This window comes from Patella vulgata, chromosome 1 (assembly GCF_932274485.2).
Source record: "Patella vulgata chromosome 1, xgPatVulg1.2, whole genome shotgun sequence".
Lineage (NCBI taxonomy): Eukaryota > Metazoa > Mollusca > Gastropoda > Patellidae > Patella > Patella vulgata.
This window is the reverse complement of record NC_065879.2, coordinates 80,357,765-80,381,537: the sequence shown is the minus strand read 5'-3', so window position 1 is coordinate 80,381,537 and position 23,773 is coordinate 80,357,765. Positions and strand designations below refer to the sequence as shown.

Below are 23,773 nucleotides of genomic sequence, written 5' to 3'. Positions count from 1 at the left end.
TATAAGGCAGCTATGGACAACAGGTCTTTGTTTTACGTTTTGACAATATGTGTGGCAGGTTTGTACTTGAAAAAATTCATTCACTTTTATGCTGATATTGGGTACAGGCATTCCTTTTTCGATAGCTGGATGTTTTTAAAATTTTTATCAACTATTCACAGGATCACGATAAGCTGCTCGAATTCATTATAAAAAAATCTTCGACATCCGAATTCACAAGGAGGGGTTGACAAGGGCAGCTGTCTAGTCGTTCGGATTGGACGACACACCCTGGTCTCGTGTACACATTGGCAGCACTTAAAAGATCGCTTTGCAGTTGGAATCCGGTGTAAGTAGGTCGTAGCGCCGCTGTCCGGACAAAATTTACCTCATAGCACACTGTATGACCGTCTTCGGAGGAGAACAGTAGGATGTTAAACCCCATTTTATTTCATATCCAAATTCACATACTAATTTTGACGGCCGCGGTAGCCTCTATGAGTATGCCGCTTGTTTACTAAAAGGTCTAAGATTCAATCTAGGTATTTATGCTTAAAAATCTTAATAAATTGAAGAGAATTTTGTGAAATAATACCGAATAAGCACAATGTAATGTGGAATACATGAAATGAAATAGGGTTTAACGTCCCACTGTTTGGCTCCGGACATACGCCATACAGTTTGTTAGGAGATAAACTTTAACAGAAGCGGCAATCGTTAAGGGTGTTTTATTTTAAGCGCACGTCAATGTATATACTGGGCCCCGGGTTTTTGTCACTTTCAAACGATTATACGTTGTCCCTTGTCAGGCCTGAACCACTGAAAAGGGGAACCACGTCAGAAGATCCCGATGAACACCTTCCTCACTAATCCTCGGCAACTCCCTAATAGCTTATAACTTATTATTCTGGTACCTGTATAATATTATTTCAATTGCAGGTGTTTGGTGTATACCACCTCCTTTACCAGGTGACTTCGATTTACAAAAGTAAGAATATCGATAATTATAACAAACTTCGATCATACATGTAATGTCAAGTATTGTCGTAGGAAACTTACGTTGTCTGTATACAATTTGTCCCGCTAGTTGACCGGCATACTCATTCCTAAATCGATTATTTTAGTCGAAAACACTAAGTACAGTTCGGGAAATTATAGAAGTATTTATTCTTCTTCTATTCAATAAAATTGAAAATGTTTATTTGTTCTTTGTGTGTATAAAACATTTAAAACGGATAAGAACCGCATTACAAAATAGTATACCATTCTTTTAACATGACTATTAAGCGCAGATATCTATTCTCAAGGTAGAGACTGTAGAGCTATGTGTGCAGAAGGAAATATCGTATAGTAATAAATTAGATACTTGGCCCAAGTTATATATTACAGAGCTTCGACCACTTTGTCCTTCTCCAGTATTTCAGTGTGTTATCGGGTTGAACACAAACTAGATCATTTTGGGACTAACATATGGTACCATTTAATTTTCGGCCACCCCACTGTAAACTGGGCTATTCCTGGCAGTTTGAATGTATGTACAATCGGTGGATATGTATTTAGGATCACTACCGTCAAGAAATACTATTGTGAAATTATTTTTAATTCTATTGGTCCCAACATTATGGTTTATTGAAAGCTTACAGAGAAACTTAAATAAAAATACAAATCGAGTTTTAGGTTATTTGTGAGCGTGGTTTACCGTTGTCAGTGGATGTTGTGCAGGGCGGGATGGAAAAAAAGCGGTCACGTATACATATTGTACACCTAATGGGCCTAGTCGTTCGTTCCCATGTACACGCTCTTGCAAGCAAAGGAGCCCTGTGATGCTGCATTCGATGTGGAGAAGTCTGAGAAACCACTGTCCGGTAAATTTTTCTCTTAATGCAAAGCTTATGTTCGTTTTCCATAAACCCCATATCATTTCGTTAACTATTGTAGAAGACGATGAGTAATTTTTGTAACACACTTAATTGAAAGTAAGTGTGTTTTGTGAGCTTCAAATGTCATTACATATTATTTTAAGGAAATTACAAGAGAAACAGCTTACAACACTGCACACAAGTGCCGGATGCTGGATTGTTTTCAAATAGTATTGGTATTATTGGTTAGTTTTTATGTCTTCATTTTGATAAATTAATTTCATTTCAGCCAAACCCTGCATGCTCAACCCAGAGTTGCAACCAGTTTTAAATATCGTTATGTGGCTAATACTGGTTATATTGCTAAAAGTAAGCCTGGTTATGCTCATGTTACAGTTGCAGCAACATCAAGATGTAGCGATACCGCCCTAGAAAAGGTAATGTACGTGATTTAAATACACTGAATTGAGGAATATTTTGCGTTCTAAAATGGTTGCTGCAAGCCACCGCGGTTCAGCTAATAAGACGTTGGCTCAGTATCAAGAATCCGACGTGGTATTCCTTTGTCAAAGGTGTAGGGCAGAGGTCCATTTAAGCAGTGATGGATTATGGCGAGTACAACAAAGACAAAAAAATATTTCTTTTAATATCTTGTAGAAAAAAATAATGAATACCAATTTCCTCAAAATCGCGAAACAAAGTGTGCTTTTTTCAACAAGTTTTGAAATTATTAGGTAGGGGGATCTCCAAGAGCATCAATCAGAAACAAAATTGATATCAACGATTTCATGTTGGGTGGGTTGGCATCGGGTCGTTGATATCAGAAATGTTTTTGCATTACCTACACCCGACATGCATGATTTCTGGTTGACCGGTAGCGGTCTTGCTAATTGTCCAATATATATTTCCGTTGGACCCCGGTATCATCGGGCCAGGACTGGATAATAGAAAAGTGCAATAACTGTTTGGATCAATTCTCAGAGTATATTCCTAAAGAAAATTCTTCACTATTCGGAAACATGATCTGCAACAAATTAATTCCGATTACTAATCTAGATCGACACTAACTGCTTAGAACTAAGTATATTGCAACAAATTCATTCAGATTACTGATCTAGATCGACACTAACTGCTTAGAACTAAGTATATTGCAACAAATTCATTCCGATTACTAATCTAGATCGATACTAACTGCTTAGAACTAAGTATATTGCAACAAATTCATTCAGATTACTGATCTAGATCGACACTAACTGCTTAGAACTAAGTATATTGCAACAAATTCATTCAGATTACTAATCTAGATCGACACTAACTGCTTGAACTAAGTATCATGACTAACCGCCCGGGATGTACTCCACACGGACCATCATTTTCAAGTCGAAATTTTTATTTAAAAAAAACGGACCGCCGCTGGGATGTCATCTTATCTTGTCACTGGGGCCCGGCAGCTACGCTGCCGCCGGGCCCGCGAATCTCAGCATCCATCGTTGCATTTAAGATGGAACGTAAAACATAAGACCCCTAGGCCAAATTTCCCTCACAGCACATTGCATGTCTTATGTTTGTCATCACTCACTGGCCCGTTTGGTGCAGAACAGTAAGACATCGTTAATTAATGTCTTTATTATATTTCGCCTATTAATATATTGTTCTGATTATTTGCAGGCAGCCCTAGCTGTCAGTCTAATGGTACGCCATATGGCACCTGACGTATTCAGTGGTCTAACCCGGTCACATGGTTTGGGTATTTTTACTAAAGCTGAAAGTATGTCCGCCTATCCCGAGAATGCCCATTTAGCGGATACTGCCGCATGTCGTGGTAAGTAAATGTTGTGACTTTAATCGACAATTGTCTTCATTTTTAAGTATGATTACTATTTTAACAATTTTTGAAGACCATTTTCCTAGTCAAATCATTTACTGATGGAGGACACGTCAAATTGAATCTTGAATCATGTTGGGTAACCCTGTGTGGGTTAAACAAAAACTTTTGTGGCCACTCTAAAACATGGAAAGGAAGGGTAAGTTTTCCAAAACGCCCCTGCTATTCGTGTTAGGAGGACAATTTTGTAGTCTATACCTAGGTATTCGGTCAATAATCCATTAAAACCAATCGCTAAGATGACCGACAAATATCCACCGAATTATATAAAGTGATTAAACGTTTCACATTAGGTATGCTAGAATTGTGATTTTGGTATCTATACGTGGGTTATAGGAATAATATCCATTACCACTATTCACCATAATGTAACAGGTATTGCCTGAGTAGGCGACGTTGACTGTTGTCGCAAATATAAAACCTTCACGTTTAAGCTTGTCAAGGGATGTAAAAACTGCGAAATTCCATATTGATTTGGATATCAGTATTGGGTTAATTACCGTGTAATTTTGTTAAAAGAAAAGTGTGAGAATTAATTTCATTACGGTCATATACATGACGTCATTGAATAATTTGGTATGATACGTAATTTGCTAGAATGGAGATAACTCTCAGTTGCGGGCGCATTGCCTGTTTTGCCTAGTGTATCCGGTTCCGGTCTGATATTTTTTAGCCACCAGTCTATAACAGTTTCATTTGCACTCCTGTGTTATCGGAAAAGAGCTTTGTGAGCTGCTTTAGATGTGAAATGAAATGGGGTTAAACGTACTACTGGGATAATGAACAGGGTGCTGATTTTCGCTCTAAATTATAAATAAACAGATGTCGTCATCAGTAAATCTAGGATGTCCATACTAATAGCCGTTGTTTGCCATTGCCAATATTATACTTACTTGAGATTTCTGGTCATTGTCCAACCAGAGGGGAAACCACAGCCAGAAATAGAGGAGAAAGGATAAGTCAGTGTGAAATTATACCCCCTGGCCTCTAACTCGTTAACCCGGGGGTCCCGAGTTCGATCCCGGTGATTTTCTGGGTTGGTTTCGCCCTAGTCAGTGGTGTGGGACAAAGGGCTTTGTTACGAAAACCAGGGATCCCGTGTACACATTTCCGTGCACGTAAAAGAACCCTTGACATTTGGAATTTAGACGAATTTAAAAAATTTTGCAAAATTTAACACAATAATATATATATATATATCGTTTCTTTTAGGAACATGTTCAGGAAGTTGCTCCCACACATGTACCTTCGATGGACGTAAATTTTCATCTATAGCAGGATTGTCCAATTCAAGAAGTGTGGTACTTGACGACAACGTTCTCTGTGACAGATCTGACCCCTATGGCCACTCAGAAAACATCGCCATTCACGAGTTCGGTCATCTTGTTATGAGTTATATGCCTAGAACATGGAGCAACAAGGTTTGTGAGGAACTTCTGCATAGAAACAACCAGAACGACAGCGACTAAAGGCTCGTTTGATTAATGAGAATCCGCATTTAGATTATGTCAAATTCAGAATGCATTCTCTTTGATTCTTAAAGAGATATAAATTCGAATACAGATTGTGTGAAAAGAAGTCTCGATCGTCGGCGAAATCCATTTTAATATTGACCGATAAAATGGCACGGATAGTTTAATATTAAATTTGAATTTGAATCCAGAATAAAGTCCGACAATAGGCCGGTATAGCTCTTACATTATACGCCTTCAATCTTAACTAACTTCATTCACACGATCCTAAAATTCTTTCTTCTATATGATTAATAAACGTGATAGTAATTCAGCTAACCGTAATTCATTCTATCTCCTTGCTAGAATCTTACGACTTGGGGTATAACTTAGTTAGAATGAACACTTTAGGTGACATGAATATAACAAAATATGATGTATGTTTTCTGTTCAAGATTAAAGCCGCATATACTCACGAGAAATACAGTAACCTATGGAAACCTGGTGTTTATGGTACTGCTGATGCTCAAGAATATTGGGCTGAAGCTACCGAAGCTTTCTTTAGTGCTACAGTTAGAACAGATGTCACTGGTGGTTTAAACATGTACGTATTATTTCAAATGAATCAGCACTTCTCACAATATCACAACTGTCTTATGCATAGACGTTCACATTGGATGCCAGTTCTTCTAGATTGGGATTCATAACTACAGATTAAAGGAGGTGTCGTGTAATGGGGGAAAATTCGACTGCAACCATTTGAGACGTCTAGTCTTGTCCATGTTTTCTTGTACATTTTAATGGTTTGTCACATACGCCACTCTGTGCTCAATTATTCATTGCCAAGACATTGCGACAGACTTTAGCTTTGCGAAGATATGCATTTTTATAGGTCGAAGATAGGCCTACGAAATTGTCAACAGTCTTAGTTATCTATTACTCATCCTGTTTGGTTCATTTCAATTTCCTTCCATTTAGTTTGTCAAACACCCCATTGTTTTTCGAAATTATAGCTATTGGGTTATAGTATTTATTATTATATTGAATAACTGTTTCACTACCGATATCAAGAAACTGTGAGAGACTTTTGTATCAGGTGAAGAGGAATGCCATTTGTATACTATATCCAAGTTCGGTTGATAAAATTAGGTGATTTCTTCTTTTATCTTGTAGGTGTGGCACTTCCCATCCATGTTCTACTGAACAGCAGGCCCGGGCGTATTTGAAAAGACATGACCCACAGTTATTTGAGGTTCTGAGCTATGCTTACACTAACAACCATCCCGAAATCGCCAGTGGTGGCAAACCCTGTTTATAAGACATTATTAGCATATAAATGGCAATCAATAAAATAGACCTACATTATATTTGATGTATGAGTTTGTTACGCGACCCATATTAGACAGTCTTATCTTAAATTTTAAAAATGAAATGAAATTAGGAGATAAACACCTCCTGTTTAGAATTTATCGGACTGTTATTGTCCATTTGATACCGCTTAAATCATTAGAGGCCGAGATCGCGTTTGCGATCGAGCGCCTCTAATGAAAAATTTAAACGGTATCAAATGGACAATAACAGTCCGATAAATTCTAAACAGGAGGTGTTTATCGATATTGTAGCCTAAAATATTTAACATTTTTCTTGGAATTCTTTCTTTCGCGATAGTTGACGGTAGTTTTTTGGTTTTAATGACGTAAATACCAAGGAAAACAATTTTGACGTAATGAAAATATCCGTGACGTAATAAGATAAACACTCATTTCCATTCTATTTGGTTCACAAAGCGACTGGATAAGTGTGTCTGTTTGGAAAGGGAGGTCACTCTGCGATAATTTTAAAGATTGAAACAGAAAACGTAAGTGTATTTTATGTACTTTTTAAATGATTTTAAACTGCAGCAGTGACTAGGTTCGAAATAAATTGCATATCAAGTTTGATAAATGTCCATACACTCGTGTGACAGTGTAGATAGATGCTGTGTAGCGTACGCATGTGGTTGCTATGCTAGTTTACGTTGTCATTTCGACGCTGTGAATATGATGCTTCTTCTTCGCAAAAAGCCCTGGCCTGTGTATCTGTATGAAAATTAGTCTCTGTCCAATTCATATCAGTATCAGCCTGACTTGTATATTATTAAAAATATATTACAGTCCATACCGAGTTCAATAAATTGTAGTATTTTTATTCACTTGTTGAAAATCTTCGATTTTGACCAGTCTGATTATGATAGAGTGACCATACTGTCCATAGCAACCATTATTATTGTCAGACCAGCCTTGAAATTAAATCTACTTATTATCTTTGAAATACACTCACTAACTTTTTTTTTGTGTTTCAGGTGTGTGTTTCAATAAGCCAATGGTTGAATTTCATTGTTGATGACATACAAGAAAAAAATCATGAAGATTTCCTAGAATAAAGTATTGAGGTGTAGAATTTTTGGCCACTGCAAACAGAGTCTAGCACCCAGAAAATATTCATTCGCAGTGAGTCGCCCAGGAAATTTAGAGGACTGTTATACTCATTCGACGCCACTTTTCGACCAATCAGAATCCAAGAAATTCCCATTTTGGGCTACAATGAGGGTTAACGTCCCACTGTTCTGCTCCGAGTTAATGGGGACAATTATAAGCCATACAGTGTGCAATGAGGGACATTTTGCCCGGACAGCAGCGCTACGGCATACTCTTATATCGAATTCCTACTGTCGAAGGATCTTTTATGCGCAAGCCAATGTGTAAAATGGACCTTGGTTTTCCATCCCATCGGAACGATTATATGTTGTCCCTTGCAAGTGGGAACCATGTCGAAATATCCCGATGAACTTTCTCTGTCAACGCTGGGATCGAGCACGGAACACCCAGATTAACAAGTTACCGCCTTACTCACTGAGCCACCGTTGGCGGGGTTGTGAAGTTTGATGGGACATGTCTAGTCTTGAAATAACTTGGAAATTTGTGTTCGAGAAGTGTTAGATTCAGTGCATCAACTGTATAGAATACACGTCCAGCAAATATCCGGCAATGCGATCTTAGTTTTGAAATCCCAGTGGATTTAATATACTAAAATATCTTACACATAGAGAAGAGAAATAACCTGATTTCAGGTAAATTCATATTATTAATTTATCTATTTAAAAACAAAATACATAATATTCAAATTACAAATAATAATCCACGTTTATTAGTATTACTTTAACAGCTTTATGAACTTCTCGAATATAATCAGGACCGGGTTAACCTATGGGGGTGATCCTATGAGGATGTGCGTCATATTAGTGTGATCCTTTAATATATGCTATTAATCAGTCCTAAATGACTCTGAAAGCTGTTAGTGCCATAAAATTCCTTGCAAACTACATTGTGAAAATTGACTCTCAAACAGGAAAATCAGTCCAAACAATGATTCAATTCCATTCAGATATAACGAATTCCAACGATGTATGTTGTTCCCTATGGTATGCTGTGAACCAAATTAATGGCACTGTTTTATACCCGAATAAATTTAAGGGGTTGGTATTTTGATATTTTTGAATCTGCGTACATATTAGTGTGGATTAAAAGACAATATTGGTGTCAGCGATTATCGGGGGGGGGGGGGGTGGTTGGATGGCCGAATGGTTAGCACATGCGTGCAGTATCATAAGGCCTGTCATTGAGGCCACTAGCGTGGTTTCGAATTCCCGGTTGTCCAACGTCGTGGGTTTTCTCTGGTCCTCCGGTTTCCTCCCACTGCCAAAGACCCCTATGCGCAAGCGAATTATCGAAATAAAATCAAACCATATGTTAGTTCCGAAATGACCTAGTTTGTATGTGTGTGTGTGTCTCTCTCTCTCTCAGTCATTATCACATGTGTGATTGAACTGGTTAAACGCGTTCCAAATATAATTTTAACACAGAGATCATTGCTACGATAGATGCGTTATGAAGCTTTCAAGAAAGGGAAGTGGCGAACGCAAAAGGAAAACACGAGTTATTCTTCTATATAACAAACGGGAGTGACGAGTGATATAAGACACACGGGCGAATTTCTGCTCACTAATAATTCCTTCGAAGACCAAAATTAGTTGTTATAAGACTGTGGGAGGTTATCTGACAATCCCAAAAAATAATTGACTGTCACTCTATAAGAGAATGCGAGAAAAATAGAAAAAGGTCCGTGCTTTACTTTGTTTTTATTGAGTTTAGAATGAATAAAAACAAGGGAATGTGCGGACTATTTCTATTTTTATACGCCCACATTTCCATGTTGACGTATTGTCGCCGCCCCTGTCCGTCCGTCCACAATTGTTTGTGAACAGTCTACAGGTCACAATTTTTATCCGATTTCAATGAAACTTGAAATATAGGTTAATCACCCTAAGATCTCGGTTCCTTTCGATATTTGCATGTATCGGAATGTAACTTCATGGATTATGGCCCCTGATTGTACGAAAAACCACGTTTTTAGCTTGTGAACACTGTAGAGGTCACAATTTTTATCCGATTTGGTTTAAACTTAAAATGTATGCTTATAACCCAAAGATCGCGGTTCCTTTCGATATTCGTGCTTATCGGAACGTAACTTCCCGAATTATGGCCCCTGATTGTACGAAAAATCGCGTTTTTAGCTTGTGGACCCTATAGAGGTCATAATTTTTATCCGATTTAAAAAAAAACCGTATTCTTATATCACCGTTACACCCTAAGGACAACTGAGCTCTAATTTCGTGAAAATCGGCCCAAAACTGACAGACAAAATGGCCGCCCTTCGTTCTAAAATAGCGTAAAAATATGGTATATCAAGGTTGTGGACCCTATAGAGGTCACAATTTTTATCCGTTATTGTTGAAACTTGACATGTAGTTTATAACCCAAAAATATCGGTTCCTTTTGATATTCGCGCATATCGGACCGTAACTTCATGAATTATTACCCCTGATTGTACGAAAAATCGCGTTTTTGACGGCTGAGTTCGAATTTCGTGAAAATCTGCCCAAAACCGACAGACAAAATGGCCGCCGTTCTTTCTCAAATAGCGTAAAAATATATTATATTAAGGTTGTGGACCCTATAAAGGTCACAATTTTTATCCGATTTTGTTGAAACTTGAAATGTAAGTTTATAACACAGAGATCTCGATTCCTTACGATATTCGCGCATATCGGAACGTAACTTCCTGAATTATGGCCCCTGATTTTACGAAAAATCACGTTTTTAGCTTTTGGACCCTATAGAGGTCATATTTTTTATCCGATTTAAAAACACATTTTTATTAAACCATTACACCCTAAGGACGACTGAGTTCGAATTTCGTGAAAATCGGCCCAAAACTGACAGACAAAATGGCCGCCCCTCGTTCTCAAATAACGTAAAAATATCGTATATCAAGGTTGTGGACCCTATAGAGGTCACAATTTTTATCCGATTTTATTGAAACTTGAAATGTAAGTTTATAACCCAAAGATCTCGGTTCCTTTCGATATTTGCGCATATCGAATTGTAATTTCCTGAATTATGGCCCTTGATTGTAGGAAAAATCACTTTCGTTTTAGCTTGTTCTCTATCCATCTCTCGAAAATGTGGGCGTATCCTGCCTGGCAACCACTGGTTCTTATTTTCCCTTATCTAGCGACATCCAATTACATTTTAGAATTATCAGATACCCTCTCACCATGGCGGTATATTAGATTCAAAATTCTAACGTGCTATCGTCTAATTTCTAACTTCTGTTCATGTAATTTTTAACTTCTATTCTTGTAATTTATAACTTCTATTCTTGTAATTTCTAACTGCTTGGTGAAATTTTTAAATAATGACAATGTATAATCTAACTTCTTTATTTGCTCAGTGTAAATTTTAATTCTTTCATCTTATATCTATTATTTAGACGAAAAACATCTTCATTCATACTTTACACGTTAAGCATGAACACCAAAGAATTTAGAATATTTACTCTTATGCCTAGCAACTGTCATTATGAAGTCGTTTGTTGTCGCCACTGCGTGCTCATTTGGTAATTGCGCACCTGGTCGGGACCATTATGTTGACTTAAAATACAAATGTGAAATCATCCTTTGATGCTGGCGTACCATTATTTCCAATAATATACGGACAACTTGCCAATCGTACATTATCTATACTAGATGAAATATTGGACTCGCGTGACGTATTTCATTGAAAAGCACGTGCGGGATAGTGTCTGTATTTTAAGTTGTTTAATGGCCTCGGGCTAAAGATATTGCGTAATATATTGAAACAACACTCGTTAACGCCTCCTGCAGTATCAATATATTACTTAATGTCTTGCTCTCGACCATTAAACGACTTGCTCTTCGTCTGGTTGATGGTTGGACGGAGTGCTGAAATTTAGAGAGAGAGAGAGAGAGAGAGAGAGAGAGAGAGATGGGGTTTAAGAACCACTCGACTCGAACTAAGTCATTTAGGTACTAACATGGTTCTGTTTTATTTCAATAATTCGCGTGTGCATAGGGTATAGCCGTAGGGGGAAACCGATGAGGTTGGACAGGCGACCCTACTCCTTGTCACATACAACCGGGGAATCATGCTGAAATTGAAAACAACATCGAACGTGATGTGGTTGACAAATACTATTTCAAATATAAGCTAAACAACATTTTTTTCATATTTCCTTTTTGACAGATTTGAAAAATTTTATTTGATTTTTTTTTATTTACAGTTGAGTGTTGATCTGTATCGTATTAATACTCTAACAAAATGTCACTTTATAATGATAAACTTTTTCTTATAAGGGTTCAAAGATATAAATTTATACAAATCTCATGAAACTGCCTTTAAAGGGGGCCGGGATAATCTGTTTATGAGGATAGCGATGAAGTTTTTATTTCTGATTCCTTCATTATACCAACCTGTCTAACTTTATGGTAGTTTTTTATCCAACAATATTTTATTTAAGTTGTATAATTAAGCAATACGGAAATTAAACCGAAATGAAATGGGGTTTACCGTCCCACTTTTCTACACCTTCTAGGTTAATGAAGACGGACTCACGCCATACATTTTAATACTTTATTATGAATCACAGCTGCCGATTGATTTAATCCCATCCGAACGACTAGATAATGTCCCTGCTTACAATAACGACAGCCTCTGCAAATCACAGAGACGGAACTAATGTCAGAAATATTATAAAGCTTAGTTTTGCCAAATTGTATACTAGCTGACGATGTTATATAACCCATAGAACTATATTTATATGATAAAACCGTTATCTCTCCGGCGTGGCACGGACATTGGCTAGTCGTTTGGATGGTATCAAGAGACATTTTTTTAGAGCAGTAAAAGAATAAAGATCAACACTATATAAATATTAATTGGCTTAACTGCAAAAGAAAAATAAAAAAAATAAAATAAAATTCTCCAAATCCTGCACTTGTCTTCAAAATGATCAAATGCCCCTACGCGCAAGCAAATTATTGACATAAAATTGAACCATATGTTAGTCCCGAAATGACCTAGTTTCTGTCAAGTGGACGTTAAACTCTCTCTCTCTCTCTCTCTGTTTTCAATTTTAACACTCCGACTAACCATTCAACCTGACGAAGAGCGAGTCGTTTGTGTCAACATAATGATCCCGATAAGATGCTTAATCGCCAAATTGAGCACACGGTGGCGACACCAAACGACGTTGTAATTATAGTTGCTAGGTATAGAAATATCAAAATTCTAAATGCTCGACGTTCATGATTAACATGTGAAGTAGACATTTTTCGTATAGAAATAAAATGAAACAGAAATAAAATTTACTCTGAACAAGTAAAGAAGTTGCATTATACATTGTCTTAATTAGAAATTACATGAATAGAAGTTAGAAATTACATGAATAGAAGTTAGAATTTGCATGACTAGAAGTTAGAAATTAGACGATAACATATTAGAATTTTGAATCTAATAAACCGCCATATCTCATCCTCACATAACAAAGTTTGATCTTCGAAGGAATTATTAGTGAGCAGAAATTCGCCCGTATATCTGTTATCACTCGTCAATTCAGTCAGTTATATAGAAGGATATGTGATAATGACTGACACCGATATTGTCCTCTAAGCCGTGTGAAATTAGAATGTTGAACCGATTTCAATAAACTTCCATTATGTCGGTTGCAGCTATTTTTAACAGCCTTTTCCGTTAAATTGTAATGTATAAACAAAATACTTAGATATTGGTGCCCTGATTCCTTATTTCTATTCTGTATTGATTCTACTACAGGTACATAGGACTAATAAAACACGTTTTAAGTTTTCCATTTATTTTCTCGGCGAACACGATAACGTTTTAATCGACTTGAATAAACATATTTTTTTTTAACCTTTTTTTTCCGTTTAGAGGGGTTGGATGGCCGAATGGTTAGCACGTGCGCGCTGTATCATAAGATCTGTCACTGTGTCAACTAGTGTGGTTTCGATTCCCCAGTTGTACGTGACAAGGAATTGGGTCGCCTGTCCAACATCGTGGGGTTTTTCCGGGTCCTCCGGTTTTCTCCCACTACTAAAGACCAATACGCGCAAGCGAATTATTGAAAAAAATTGAACCATGTGTTAGTCCCGAAATGACCGAGTTTGTGTCGAGTGGACGTTAAACCTCTCTCTCTCTCTTGCTCGCTCTCTCTTTTTTTCGTTTAAGTGAAAATGGTATTGTCTCTTAAAAACTCTTACCTCATTTGAATAAACTTTCAATTTCCAGTTAAAACTAGTTTTTACCATTTTCGTTAAAGCAATGTAAAACATAATACTTCGATACTGATTTTGTAATTCCTTATCTCTTATCAGCTTTTATTCTACCGATAGTGCTCGACTTGCCGGTCCCAAACATTAATGAAATACATTACCTGACCCAAATCCGAGATAGAAAGGGTAACAAATTACCTATATTCCACCTTATTCGGGCTATCTTATCTTCTTATCTGACCAATGTAGGCTAAGTTCATTCCATTGTACGGCACATGCTATCAGGCAGCCATGGAGGGCTGGTCTTTGTTTTACGTTTTGACAATATTTGTGGCAGGTTTGTACTTAACCTTTGTCGGTGCAGTGGGGTCTCCGTGGACCCAATGCACATGTTTTATTGTGTTTTGCAATAACTACTGGGCACTGCTTTCTGAAATTTAGTGACTTTGTCTCCTATACATTTTTACACCTGCTTGCCACATGCAGAGTTATGTTTATTTGCAAATCAGGCCCAACGCTTGAAGGGAAGAAGGGGTCCAATTGGACCCCTGACTTACAACTCACAGAAGGGATTGTGCTAATGTGTTTTCTGCCTGATACCATATTGGGTATGCCAGAGTATTCTCTTTTTTAACATCTGCATGTTACAAATACCAAAAATTAAAGACACATTATGGGAGATAAGATAAAGAGATGGCAGTTCTCGCTATAATAGTTATAAACTAGATAGTGTAATACTAAAGGTAATTTGCTGAAAATTTCAGTCAAATTGATCCACCATGAACCGAGAAAGAAGCTCGTGAAATTTTGGCATAGTCTCGGTCATCATTACTAAAATCATTAATATAAACAGCAAGTCTCGATTATCCACCTTTATTGATTTAATTATCAACGGCCGTTAGCGGCATATAGGAATCTAATCCAGCCAACATCGAAGGCTAGCCTTGACATCGAGAGTTTATTACGGTCTGGATAAGTTAGGTAATGTCTTATTGATAATTTAGATAACATTTCAGGCCTAAAGAAAGACTTGTAATAAGTAGATTTTGCTCTTGCATAATGCATGTTTAAATGATGAATTTCAAATATTCAATGGTTTGTGTATCAAGCGTGAATTGCCATTTAACCTCTTTATCACATAGTACACAAAGTAGCAATTTTGTTAGAATTACTAAATCTTTTCCAAATGTCACTAAAATGTTTTTGTATAATAATTTAGTTGTTTTTCAGTTGTCAAATATGAATGCAAATAAAAACTAAACCACTGCATTTAATTCAAATATATCTGTACGTAAAAACTTATAACTGGGGTCCATATGGACCCCTTGATACCCTGCTATGTGATTCTCACAACGTGAACCCAGAAGGGTTAAATCCATTTACCGTTATGCTGATATTTATTGTTAATTTAAAGCAGCAAGCCTCCTTTAAAACGATTCCAGGACGCCCTAATTATAACACGGATGCTATAACAAAACTATTTTATTTGTTTTGGGACTTTATGCAAATATGCACCATGTACACATTGACGAGCACGTAAAAGATCCCTTGACAATAAGAGTAGCCAGAGTACCACTGTCCGGGTAAAATTTACCCCATAGCACAGTAGTATGCCGTCTTCATAAGCTCAATCCGTGCAGAACAGCAGGACGTTATATCCGATTTCATTTCATTAATATATATATAATTAACATTTTCGAGGGTCTCTTAATTCACAGGAACAAAATATCAAAAGAGTGTCCCGTCTAGAGTACGCTCTTCACGTATAGTACAAAATAACCAGGGGCTGACAGGCAGGATACGCCCACATTTTCGAGGGATGGATGTGCGCGAATATCGAAAGGAACCGAGATCTTTGGGTTATAAACTTACGTTTCAAGTTTGAACAAAATCGGATAAAACTTATGACCTCTATAGGGTCCACAACCTTGATATACATGTACCATATTTTTACGCTATTTGAGAACGAACAGCGACCATTTTGTCTGTCAGTTTTGGGCCGATTTTCTCAGCCGTTTTTAGCGTTTAACGGTGATATAATAATACGGTTTTTTAAATCGAATAAAAATTATGACCTCTATAGGGTCAACAAGCTAAAAACGCGCTTTTTCGTACAATTAGGGGCCATAATTCATGAAGTTACGGTCCGATATGCGCGAAATTCGAAAGAAACCGAGATCTGTGGGTTATAAACTTACATTTCAAGTTTCAACAAAATCGGATAAAAATTGTGACCTCTATAAGGTCCACAACCTTGATATACCATATTTTTACGCTATTTGAGAACGAACGGCGGCCATTTTGTCTGTCATTTTTGGGCTGATTTTCACGAAATTTGAACTCAGCCGTCCTTAGGGTTTAACGGTGATATAATAATACGGTTTTTTAAATGGAATGAAAATTATGACCTCTATTGGGTCCACAAGCTAAAAACGCGATTTTTTGTACAATCAGGGGCTATAATTCATGAAGTTACGGTCCGATATGCGCGAATATCTAAAGGAACCGAGATCTTTGGGTTATAAACTTACATTTCAAGTTTCATCAAAATCGAATAAAAAATTGTGACCTCTATAGGGTCCACAACCTTGATATACCATTTTTTACGCTATTTTGTCTGTCAGTATTGGGCCGATTTTCACGAAATTCGAACTCAGTCGTCCTTAGGGTGTAAAGGTGATATAATAATACGTTTTTTTTTAAACCGGATAAAAATTATGACCTCTGTAGGGTCCACAACGTAAAAACGCGATTTTTCGTACAATCAGGGGCCATCATTCAGGAAGTTACGTTACGATATGCACAAATATCGAAAGGGTCCGAGATGAATGGGTTATAAGCATACATTTGAAGTTTAACCCAAATCGGATAAAAATTGTGACCACTACATTGTTCACAAGCTAAAAACGTGGTTTTTCGTACAATCAGGGGCCATAATCCATGAAGTTACAGTCCGATACATGCCAATATCGAAAGGAATCGAGATCTTAGGGTGATAAACCTTTTTTTCAAGTTTCATTGAAATCGGATAAAAATTGTGACCTGTAGACTGTTCACAAACAAAAATTGTGGACGGACGTCCTGACGGACGGACAGGGGCGACGACAATATACGTCCACATGAAAATGTGGGCGTATAAAACTAACATATTATATGTCATCTTCCAAACAGCAAATTTACACTCGAAGTGTGAATGACAACCGTTTTATTGTAACTTGGCTAAGTGGGTAAGACGCTGGCTCGCTAGCCTGGAGGTTGGGTGTTCGATCCCTGCATTGGCCGAGAAAGTTCATCCAGATTTTCCGGCGTGGTTTCCCCTTGTCAGTGATGCAGGACGGAGGGCCTGACAAGGACAGCTGTCTAGTCTTCGGATGGGACGAAAAACCGAGGTCCCGTGTACATATTGGCGTGCACGTAAAAGATCCCTTGACAGTTGGAATTTGATATAAGAGTAGGCCGTAGCGCCGTTGCCCGGACAAAATTTCCCTCATAGCATAGGGCCTACTGTATGGCGTATGCCCGTCTCCGTAAGCCCAGTTTAGGAGCAGAACAGTAGGACGTTTAACCCCATTTCATTTCATTTCATTTCATTACTGATGCAATTTATTATTTCAATTGCAGGTGTTTGGTGTATACCACCTCCTTTACCGGGTGAATTTGATTTACAAAAGTAAGAATATGGACAATTATTAGTTTTATTGATGCGTGAACTTTTTTTAATTGTAGGATAGTATTATTATTATTATTATTTTAAGTTCCCTAGATGACACATGTAGTCAGGTCATCTGACATTATTGTACCTTATTATTCCACTGATCTGGAGAAATTAATTATAGACATAAATTATATTATAAGCCAACGATAAGCTTAAAACTTTAATTATAACAGAACGTCGACCATAGTATCGGTCTCTCTATTTCGGCGATTGCATTGGTAGCAAGTTGTCCCGTTATTGTTATGCAAGTGTACACTGTAAACTGCGCTGTTCTTCCAGTTAGTTTCCTGAGGGCCTGACAAGAGACGAGTATAGTTATTTGGGTGGGACGAATCCCATAAAAGATCCCTTGGGAGATGGAATTTGATATAAGAGTAGGTCGTAGGGCCATTTTCCAGGCAAAATTTGCCTCATAGCACACTGTGCGGCATATGCTCGTCTTAATTAGCCTAGTCGGAACAGAACAGTAGGACGTTAAACCCGATTCATTTCATTTTTAATTAAGATCGAAACTAACGGGACTAACATATGGTTTAAATAATTCCTTTCAACGCGCGGGTCTTTAGCAGTGGGAGGAAAACGGAAGAACCAGAGAAAGCCCATGAGGTTGGGCAGGCGACCCTTATATTCCTTGTCACGTACAAGTCGGGAACGGAAACCACGCCACTTGACTCAATGACAGACCTTCTTATCCAACACGCACGCGCTAACCATTGCCCCCCCTCCTCTTATCCATGTCAATTTAGATACATACATGCAAAATATATCGTCCCATATTCTAAGATACCGTAGCTCTTCTCTTTAATGTGTTGACATTACTACAATGAGTATAAGTGAAGTAAAATGATAATAATTTGAATATTTTAATGTGTTTTGGCTTTTAAGCTGGAAAGGTCATAACGTATTGTTTTAAAGAAATTACTGTAGTAACTCTTTAACCCATAAACAGGGCCCTCGCAAGCCTATGTGGCGCCCCAAGGCAAAAGTTTCAGTGACGCCGCCCAAGGACAAACGGTAGTGACGCCCCCCCCCCCCACCCCGTGCATACGGTAACTGCTTTGTTCAGTGCCTGCGCTCAGTTGATTTTGTATGTTTAAAAAAATTCTAAAATACATTTTTTACACTTTTAACACTTTATCTAAATAACTATTTGTTAAATATAATAAGATATGTTTATTTCCCCTTCAGCTCTCCATTTGATCGAAAAACACTATAATATATGTATGAAAAATATCTCTTATTTGCTGAAATATAAACCGGTTTACACAGGTTTAGGGGAAGCGAAGGCCGGCGATTTGCTATCTCACTTAGATAATTTGCCGCCTCGCAAGAAGTGTCGCCCCCAATCTGTTTCACAGAGATCTTCTAATATCTCTGTAACAGATGACTGTTTCGACACGTGACGTCACATCACGCGGCGTCAATCTTTGGCTCAATAGCGCGTGCATTGTTTACATAAGACGCTAAATGGTGAATTTTACTTATTTTAATACCCATTTACACTTAATAGAAAATGATTTTTACCTACAAATGATTCAAACGTCTTTATATATTTTTCTAATAAATGAAAAAAATGTTTTAGAATTCAATTTGACGGAAGAAAAAAGTTAATATTTGGGACTCATTAAGTCGCATCGATGTCATCCTTATCAGTGATTGTAGCGGCCTAAGGAGAATTCACTGCTGATTAATGTGATGAACCCCCTCAGTCTCCCCCTGTGTGAGGAATCTGCCCATAAAGGCATTTTAGTGCATATACAAATCTGTTTATCATGATTTTTGTATAGTAACAAAAAATGTACTGTTGGTACTTTCGATTAGTTGTTTTTAAAAAGAGTTCATTTTGATAAATTTATTCGATTTCAGCCAAACCCTGCTCATCAAACCAAGAGCTGCTACCAGTTTCAAATATCGTTATGTAGCTCATAATGGTGCTATTGATAAAAGTAGACCCGGGCATCCTTTTGTTACTGTTGCAGCAACGTCAAGGTGTAGCGATGCCGCACTCGAAAAGGTGAATGCACGTAATTGAAAATTCAGTGGCATATTGCATAATTTTGCTTTTCCGAAGTTGGTGGGGGGGGGGGGGCTTTGTGGCTAAGTGATAAGGGCGCTTGCTTACTAACCAGGCGGTTATGGGTTCGATCCGGGTCTTAGACGAGTCCTTTCCCAGTGATTGTCCCTTGTCAGTGGTGCAGTATGGAGGCCCTTGAAACGAACATCATCTAGTCGTTAGTTGTTAGGATAGGACGACAAATCGGCCCAGTTTAGACGTTAGCGAGCACTTGAAAGAATCATTTACTGTTAGAGGTGGTAAATAGAGTGGGCATTAATTTTAATCAATGGGATGGAACGTCCGATCAATTTACCTTCTTTCCTCCAATGGTTCTGAAAACCTAGACTATCAAAACCCCTATGTAGTGTTCTTTTTTATCTTACAGGCAGCTCTAGGAGTTAGTCTCATGGTACGCCATATGCCTAATGATGTATTCAGTGGGCTAACCCGATCGCACGGTTTGGGTATTTTTACTCAAGCCGAAAGTATGGCCGTATATCCCGAGAATGCCCACTTAGCGGATACTCCCGCGTGCCATGGTAAGTACATGTTGTGACATTAGTCGGCAAAATTAAATGTTTTCAATTTTAGCTATTCCGAATAATGGTTTATATTCTATTTCTAATCTGTGGATCGTCTAAAAGCAGTTTTAAAACCATTTTTCTAGTCCATTGCCCTATTTTACATAGTAAGGCTTCGGCGGCAATAAAGACAATACCAGTCTGCTACAGTAGTTCCCATTTTGGAGTTTTTTTCCTCAGTAATGATATATCATACATAACATAAATTAAAGATGGGTTCCCAGAAAAGTTTTTATCGGGTGGTTATTTCCAATAAAATATGGTAATTTTGGTATATAATGAAAGTAGAGATATCCAATCTTACTAGAAAAATACTGGATTCCCCGAAAAACACCCATGGAGCGTATACAGTACAAAAATGTAAGGGTTCCCCTAATCAACAGCCCGACGATTAGGAATTTCTGCACGCGTGATGTAAAAGGTCACACGCGAACATTGAGCGCTTGATGTACAAGTTGATAAACTTTATGAAGAGTTAGACGTACAACACTTTCTGAGATAAAAATGACGGGAAAAGACGCGGGTAGTGGATAATCCGAGAATTTTTCAGGATTCGATATTTGTAATAAATAGTAAGCGAGAGGGAAGTCACGTGACGTAAACATGACCTTGTTCGATCGATTTTTTATAGCAGGACATTCCTTCGCAATTACAATGTTTGAGAAGGATTTGAAGCTAAGTTATGATTTACATCCGAGAACACGTCTTCAATAGCCTATTTGCATATACCCTATTTGTCGTTTTACGTATGTTGCCAAATCGCAGACTGACAATCGACATTTTCCAATGTGGTTTCCCCTTGTTAGTGGGGGTGCAGGACGGAGGGCCTGACAAGGACAGCTGTCTAGTCGTTCGGATGGAACGAAAAACCGAGGTCCCGTGTACACATTGACATGCACGTAAAAGATCCCTTGACAGTTGGAATTCGATATAAGAGGTGAGCGATAGTGCCGCTGTCCGGGCAAAATATCCCTCATAGCACACTGAATGGCGTATGACCGTCTTCATTAGCCCAGTTCGGAGCAGAACAGTAGGACGTTAGACCCCATTTCATTTCATTTTATTTCAAGAAATGTCAGTTTTTAATCTAAATCTTACATACATAATGCATGTTTACTTTTAAAAAAAACCATGATTTATCATTTTTGTAAAGTGAATGACAATATTCGTATCGTTTTACATGGACATTGTATCCGGTATATAGCTGATATGAAGTACATCGTACCAAATGGGTAGCCACAGTGCGTCCACGAGTAATGCAATGGTCTACCAACTTGGTAGTCGAAATTCGATATCGGTATTGGACGGGAAAGGTTTCCCTTTGTCAGTGATGCAGGACAAAGAACCTTGCAGCAACATGGCGTCTAGTCATCCTGGTGAGCTAAAACCAGAACCCTTGGCAGGCAGGGTATATGGAAATAACAGGATTTTATAAGTATACCATATACATGTCATAATATCGTTTCTTTTAGGAAAATGTTCAGGAAGTTGTGCCCATACATGTACTTTTGATGGACGTAAATGGTCAACTATAGGAGGATTGACCAATTCAAGAAGTGTGGTAGTTGATCACAACGTTCTCTGTGACAGATATGATTCCTATCATCACCATGACAACATTGTCATTCACGAGTTCGGACATCTTGTTATGAGATATATGCCTTCCTCATGGAGAAACAAGGTTTGTGTGCATCTTCTGTGTAGGAACTATCAGTTCGACTTGGATTTAGGCTTCGTCTGAATTCAGATTTTTTCTAAACCCTGTTTATTTCCCAAAATAACGGCCAGTGCGTGAAGTTGGAAGATAATCTACATTCGGATTCTTGGTTGCGAGATGTGGCAAATGGTCTCTTGTACTGACTAATTTTATCCACTAGATCCCTTTTCACAACACAACGGACCGACAATAGTCTGGGCTCTGAAATTGTTAAGATTTGAATCTTAATTCCACTTGAACATTTCGATTTCTGTGGATAGTATTCTTTCTATATTATTCTACATATTGGAATCGTATCCCTTGGAGTATGTTGAACACTTTTAGTAACATAAATTAAAGAAAATATAATGTCAGTTTTCTTTTAAAGATTCAAGCCGCTTTCACCCATGAGAAGTACACTAACCTATGGAAACCGGGTGTATATGCTACTGCTAATTCTGCTGAATATTGGGCAGAAGCTACCGAAGCTTTCTTTATGGCTACTGTTAGAACAGATGTGACTGGAGGTTTAGATATGTACGTATTGTATCAATGAACTAATACTTCTCACAATATCTAATCTAAGTTTTTTGCTACATTTGGATTCAGGAGGTGTCGTGTATAACCATTTGACGCTTGCGGTTTGAATATTTCAATTTCAATTTGGCTTGCCCAACACTTCAGTCTATTTTCAAAAATCAGTAACATAGTGCAGAGATCTCCTGTTGCTGCTCAAATATAAATGTAAGCCTGGTCGTTGCACATAATATAGCTTCTGTTTTTTGGGGGTTTTTTTTTCTCTTTTTTCGTTTATACCGTTTTCGTCATTGCACCCACCGATTTAGAAACTTCGGGCCAATATCGACTTTTCTTTACATGAAGAAGGGAATAAATCGGGTGCGGTGCTAATTATCTCCTGAGGTAGTAACGCACATATAACCGTAGAATGTATTACTTTTTGTTCGTGGGCGTAGTTGTTTAATAGCAATGGCAACAGACAAATGGCCGTAGAATTATTATTTACCGACTGTGGAAGTAGTTGTTTAATGGTAACAGACACATGACTGTAGAATGTATTATTTTCTAGTGGTCATGGTTTTAGAATGTAATATTTTCTGGTCGTGAACGTAGTTGTTAAATTGCAAAAGACATATGACTAGAATGTATTATTTTCTGGTCGTGGACATAGTTGTTAAATGGTCTTTTATTTATCTTGAAGGTGTGGTACTTCCCATCCATGTTCCAATGAACAACAAGCCCGGGCGTATTTGAAAAGACATGACCCACAGTTATTTGACGTCCTGAGCTACGCGTACACTAACCACCATCCTGAAATTAGCAGTGGTGTCAAACTTTGTTTGTAGGACAATATAGATAATGAAGTCTAATAAAGAAGTAAAAAGTATGTGAAATTTGTCGTCATAAATGAGCTTTTAATGATACTAATTGTCGATCTACTTTGTAAGCGTTGTCGTTTTATATAAATGATTGGCGATCCATCATCAAATTCAAGTTAACAAATGATTTCAAAGAGCTAATGTGCTCCAAATAAAAAAGGTCAGACAACTTTCTTTCAAATGTATTTAGGGAGAGAGAGAAAGAGAGAGATAGAGAGAGAGAGAGAGATGGGTTTAACGTCCTACCGTCCACTCGACACAAACTAGGCCATTTCGGGACTAACATATGGTTTAATTTTCTTTCAATAATTCGCTTGCGCGTAGGGGTCTTTAGCATTGGGAGGAAACCGGAGGACCCGGAGAAAAACTCGAGGTTGGATAGGCGACCCTACTCCTTGTCACGTACAACCGGGGATTCGAAACAACGCCAATCGACTCAATGACAGACTTTATGATACAGCGCGC

General features: G+C 37.8%; 1 protein-coding gene across 4 annotated transcripts; it reads left to right on the top strand.

Moving 5' to 3' along the window:
- Positions 1-23,316, top strand: LOC126824952 (uncharacterized). 4 transcript variants are annotated; one of them, XM_050554418.1, is made up of 7 exons: positions 1-58; positions 919-967; positions 2,128-2,275; positions 3,507-3,660; positions 4,936-5,144; positions 5,630-5,778; positions 6,348-6,529. In XM_050554418.1, exons 1-7 carry the CDS (start codon positions 13-15, stop codon positions 6,490-6,492), a joined length of 900 nt encoding a protein of 299 aa, XP_050410375.1. In that variant the 5' UTR covers positions 1-12; the 3' UTR covers positions 6,493-6,529. The 4 variants fall into 4 exon arrangements, 1 of the variants encoding a protein (XP_050410375.1); XR_008785890.1 differs by lacking the exons at positions 2,128-2,275; positions 3,507-3,660; positions 4,936-5,144; positions 5,630-5,778; positions 6,348-6,529 and adding exons at positions 19,445-19,592; positions 20,020-20,173; positions 21,688-21,896; positions 22,300-22,448; positions 23,131-23,316 and having other exon boundaries at positions 25-58; XR_008785889.1 differs by lacking the exons at positions 1-58; positions 919-967; positions 2,128-2,275; ... (2 more) ...; positions 5,630-5,778; positions 6,348-6,529 and adding exons at positions 7,710-8,283; positions 17,485-17,533; positions 19,445-19,592; ... (2 more) ...; positions 22,300-22,448; positions 23,131-23,316.
- Positions 23,317-23,773: the final 457 nt, after the last annotated feature.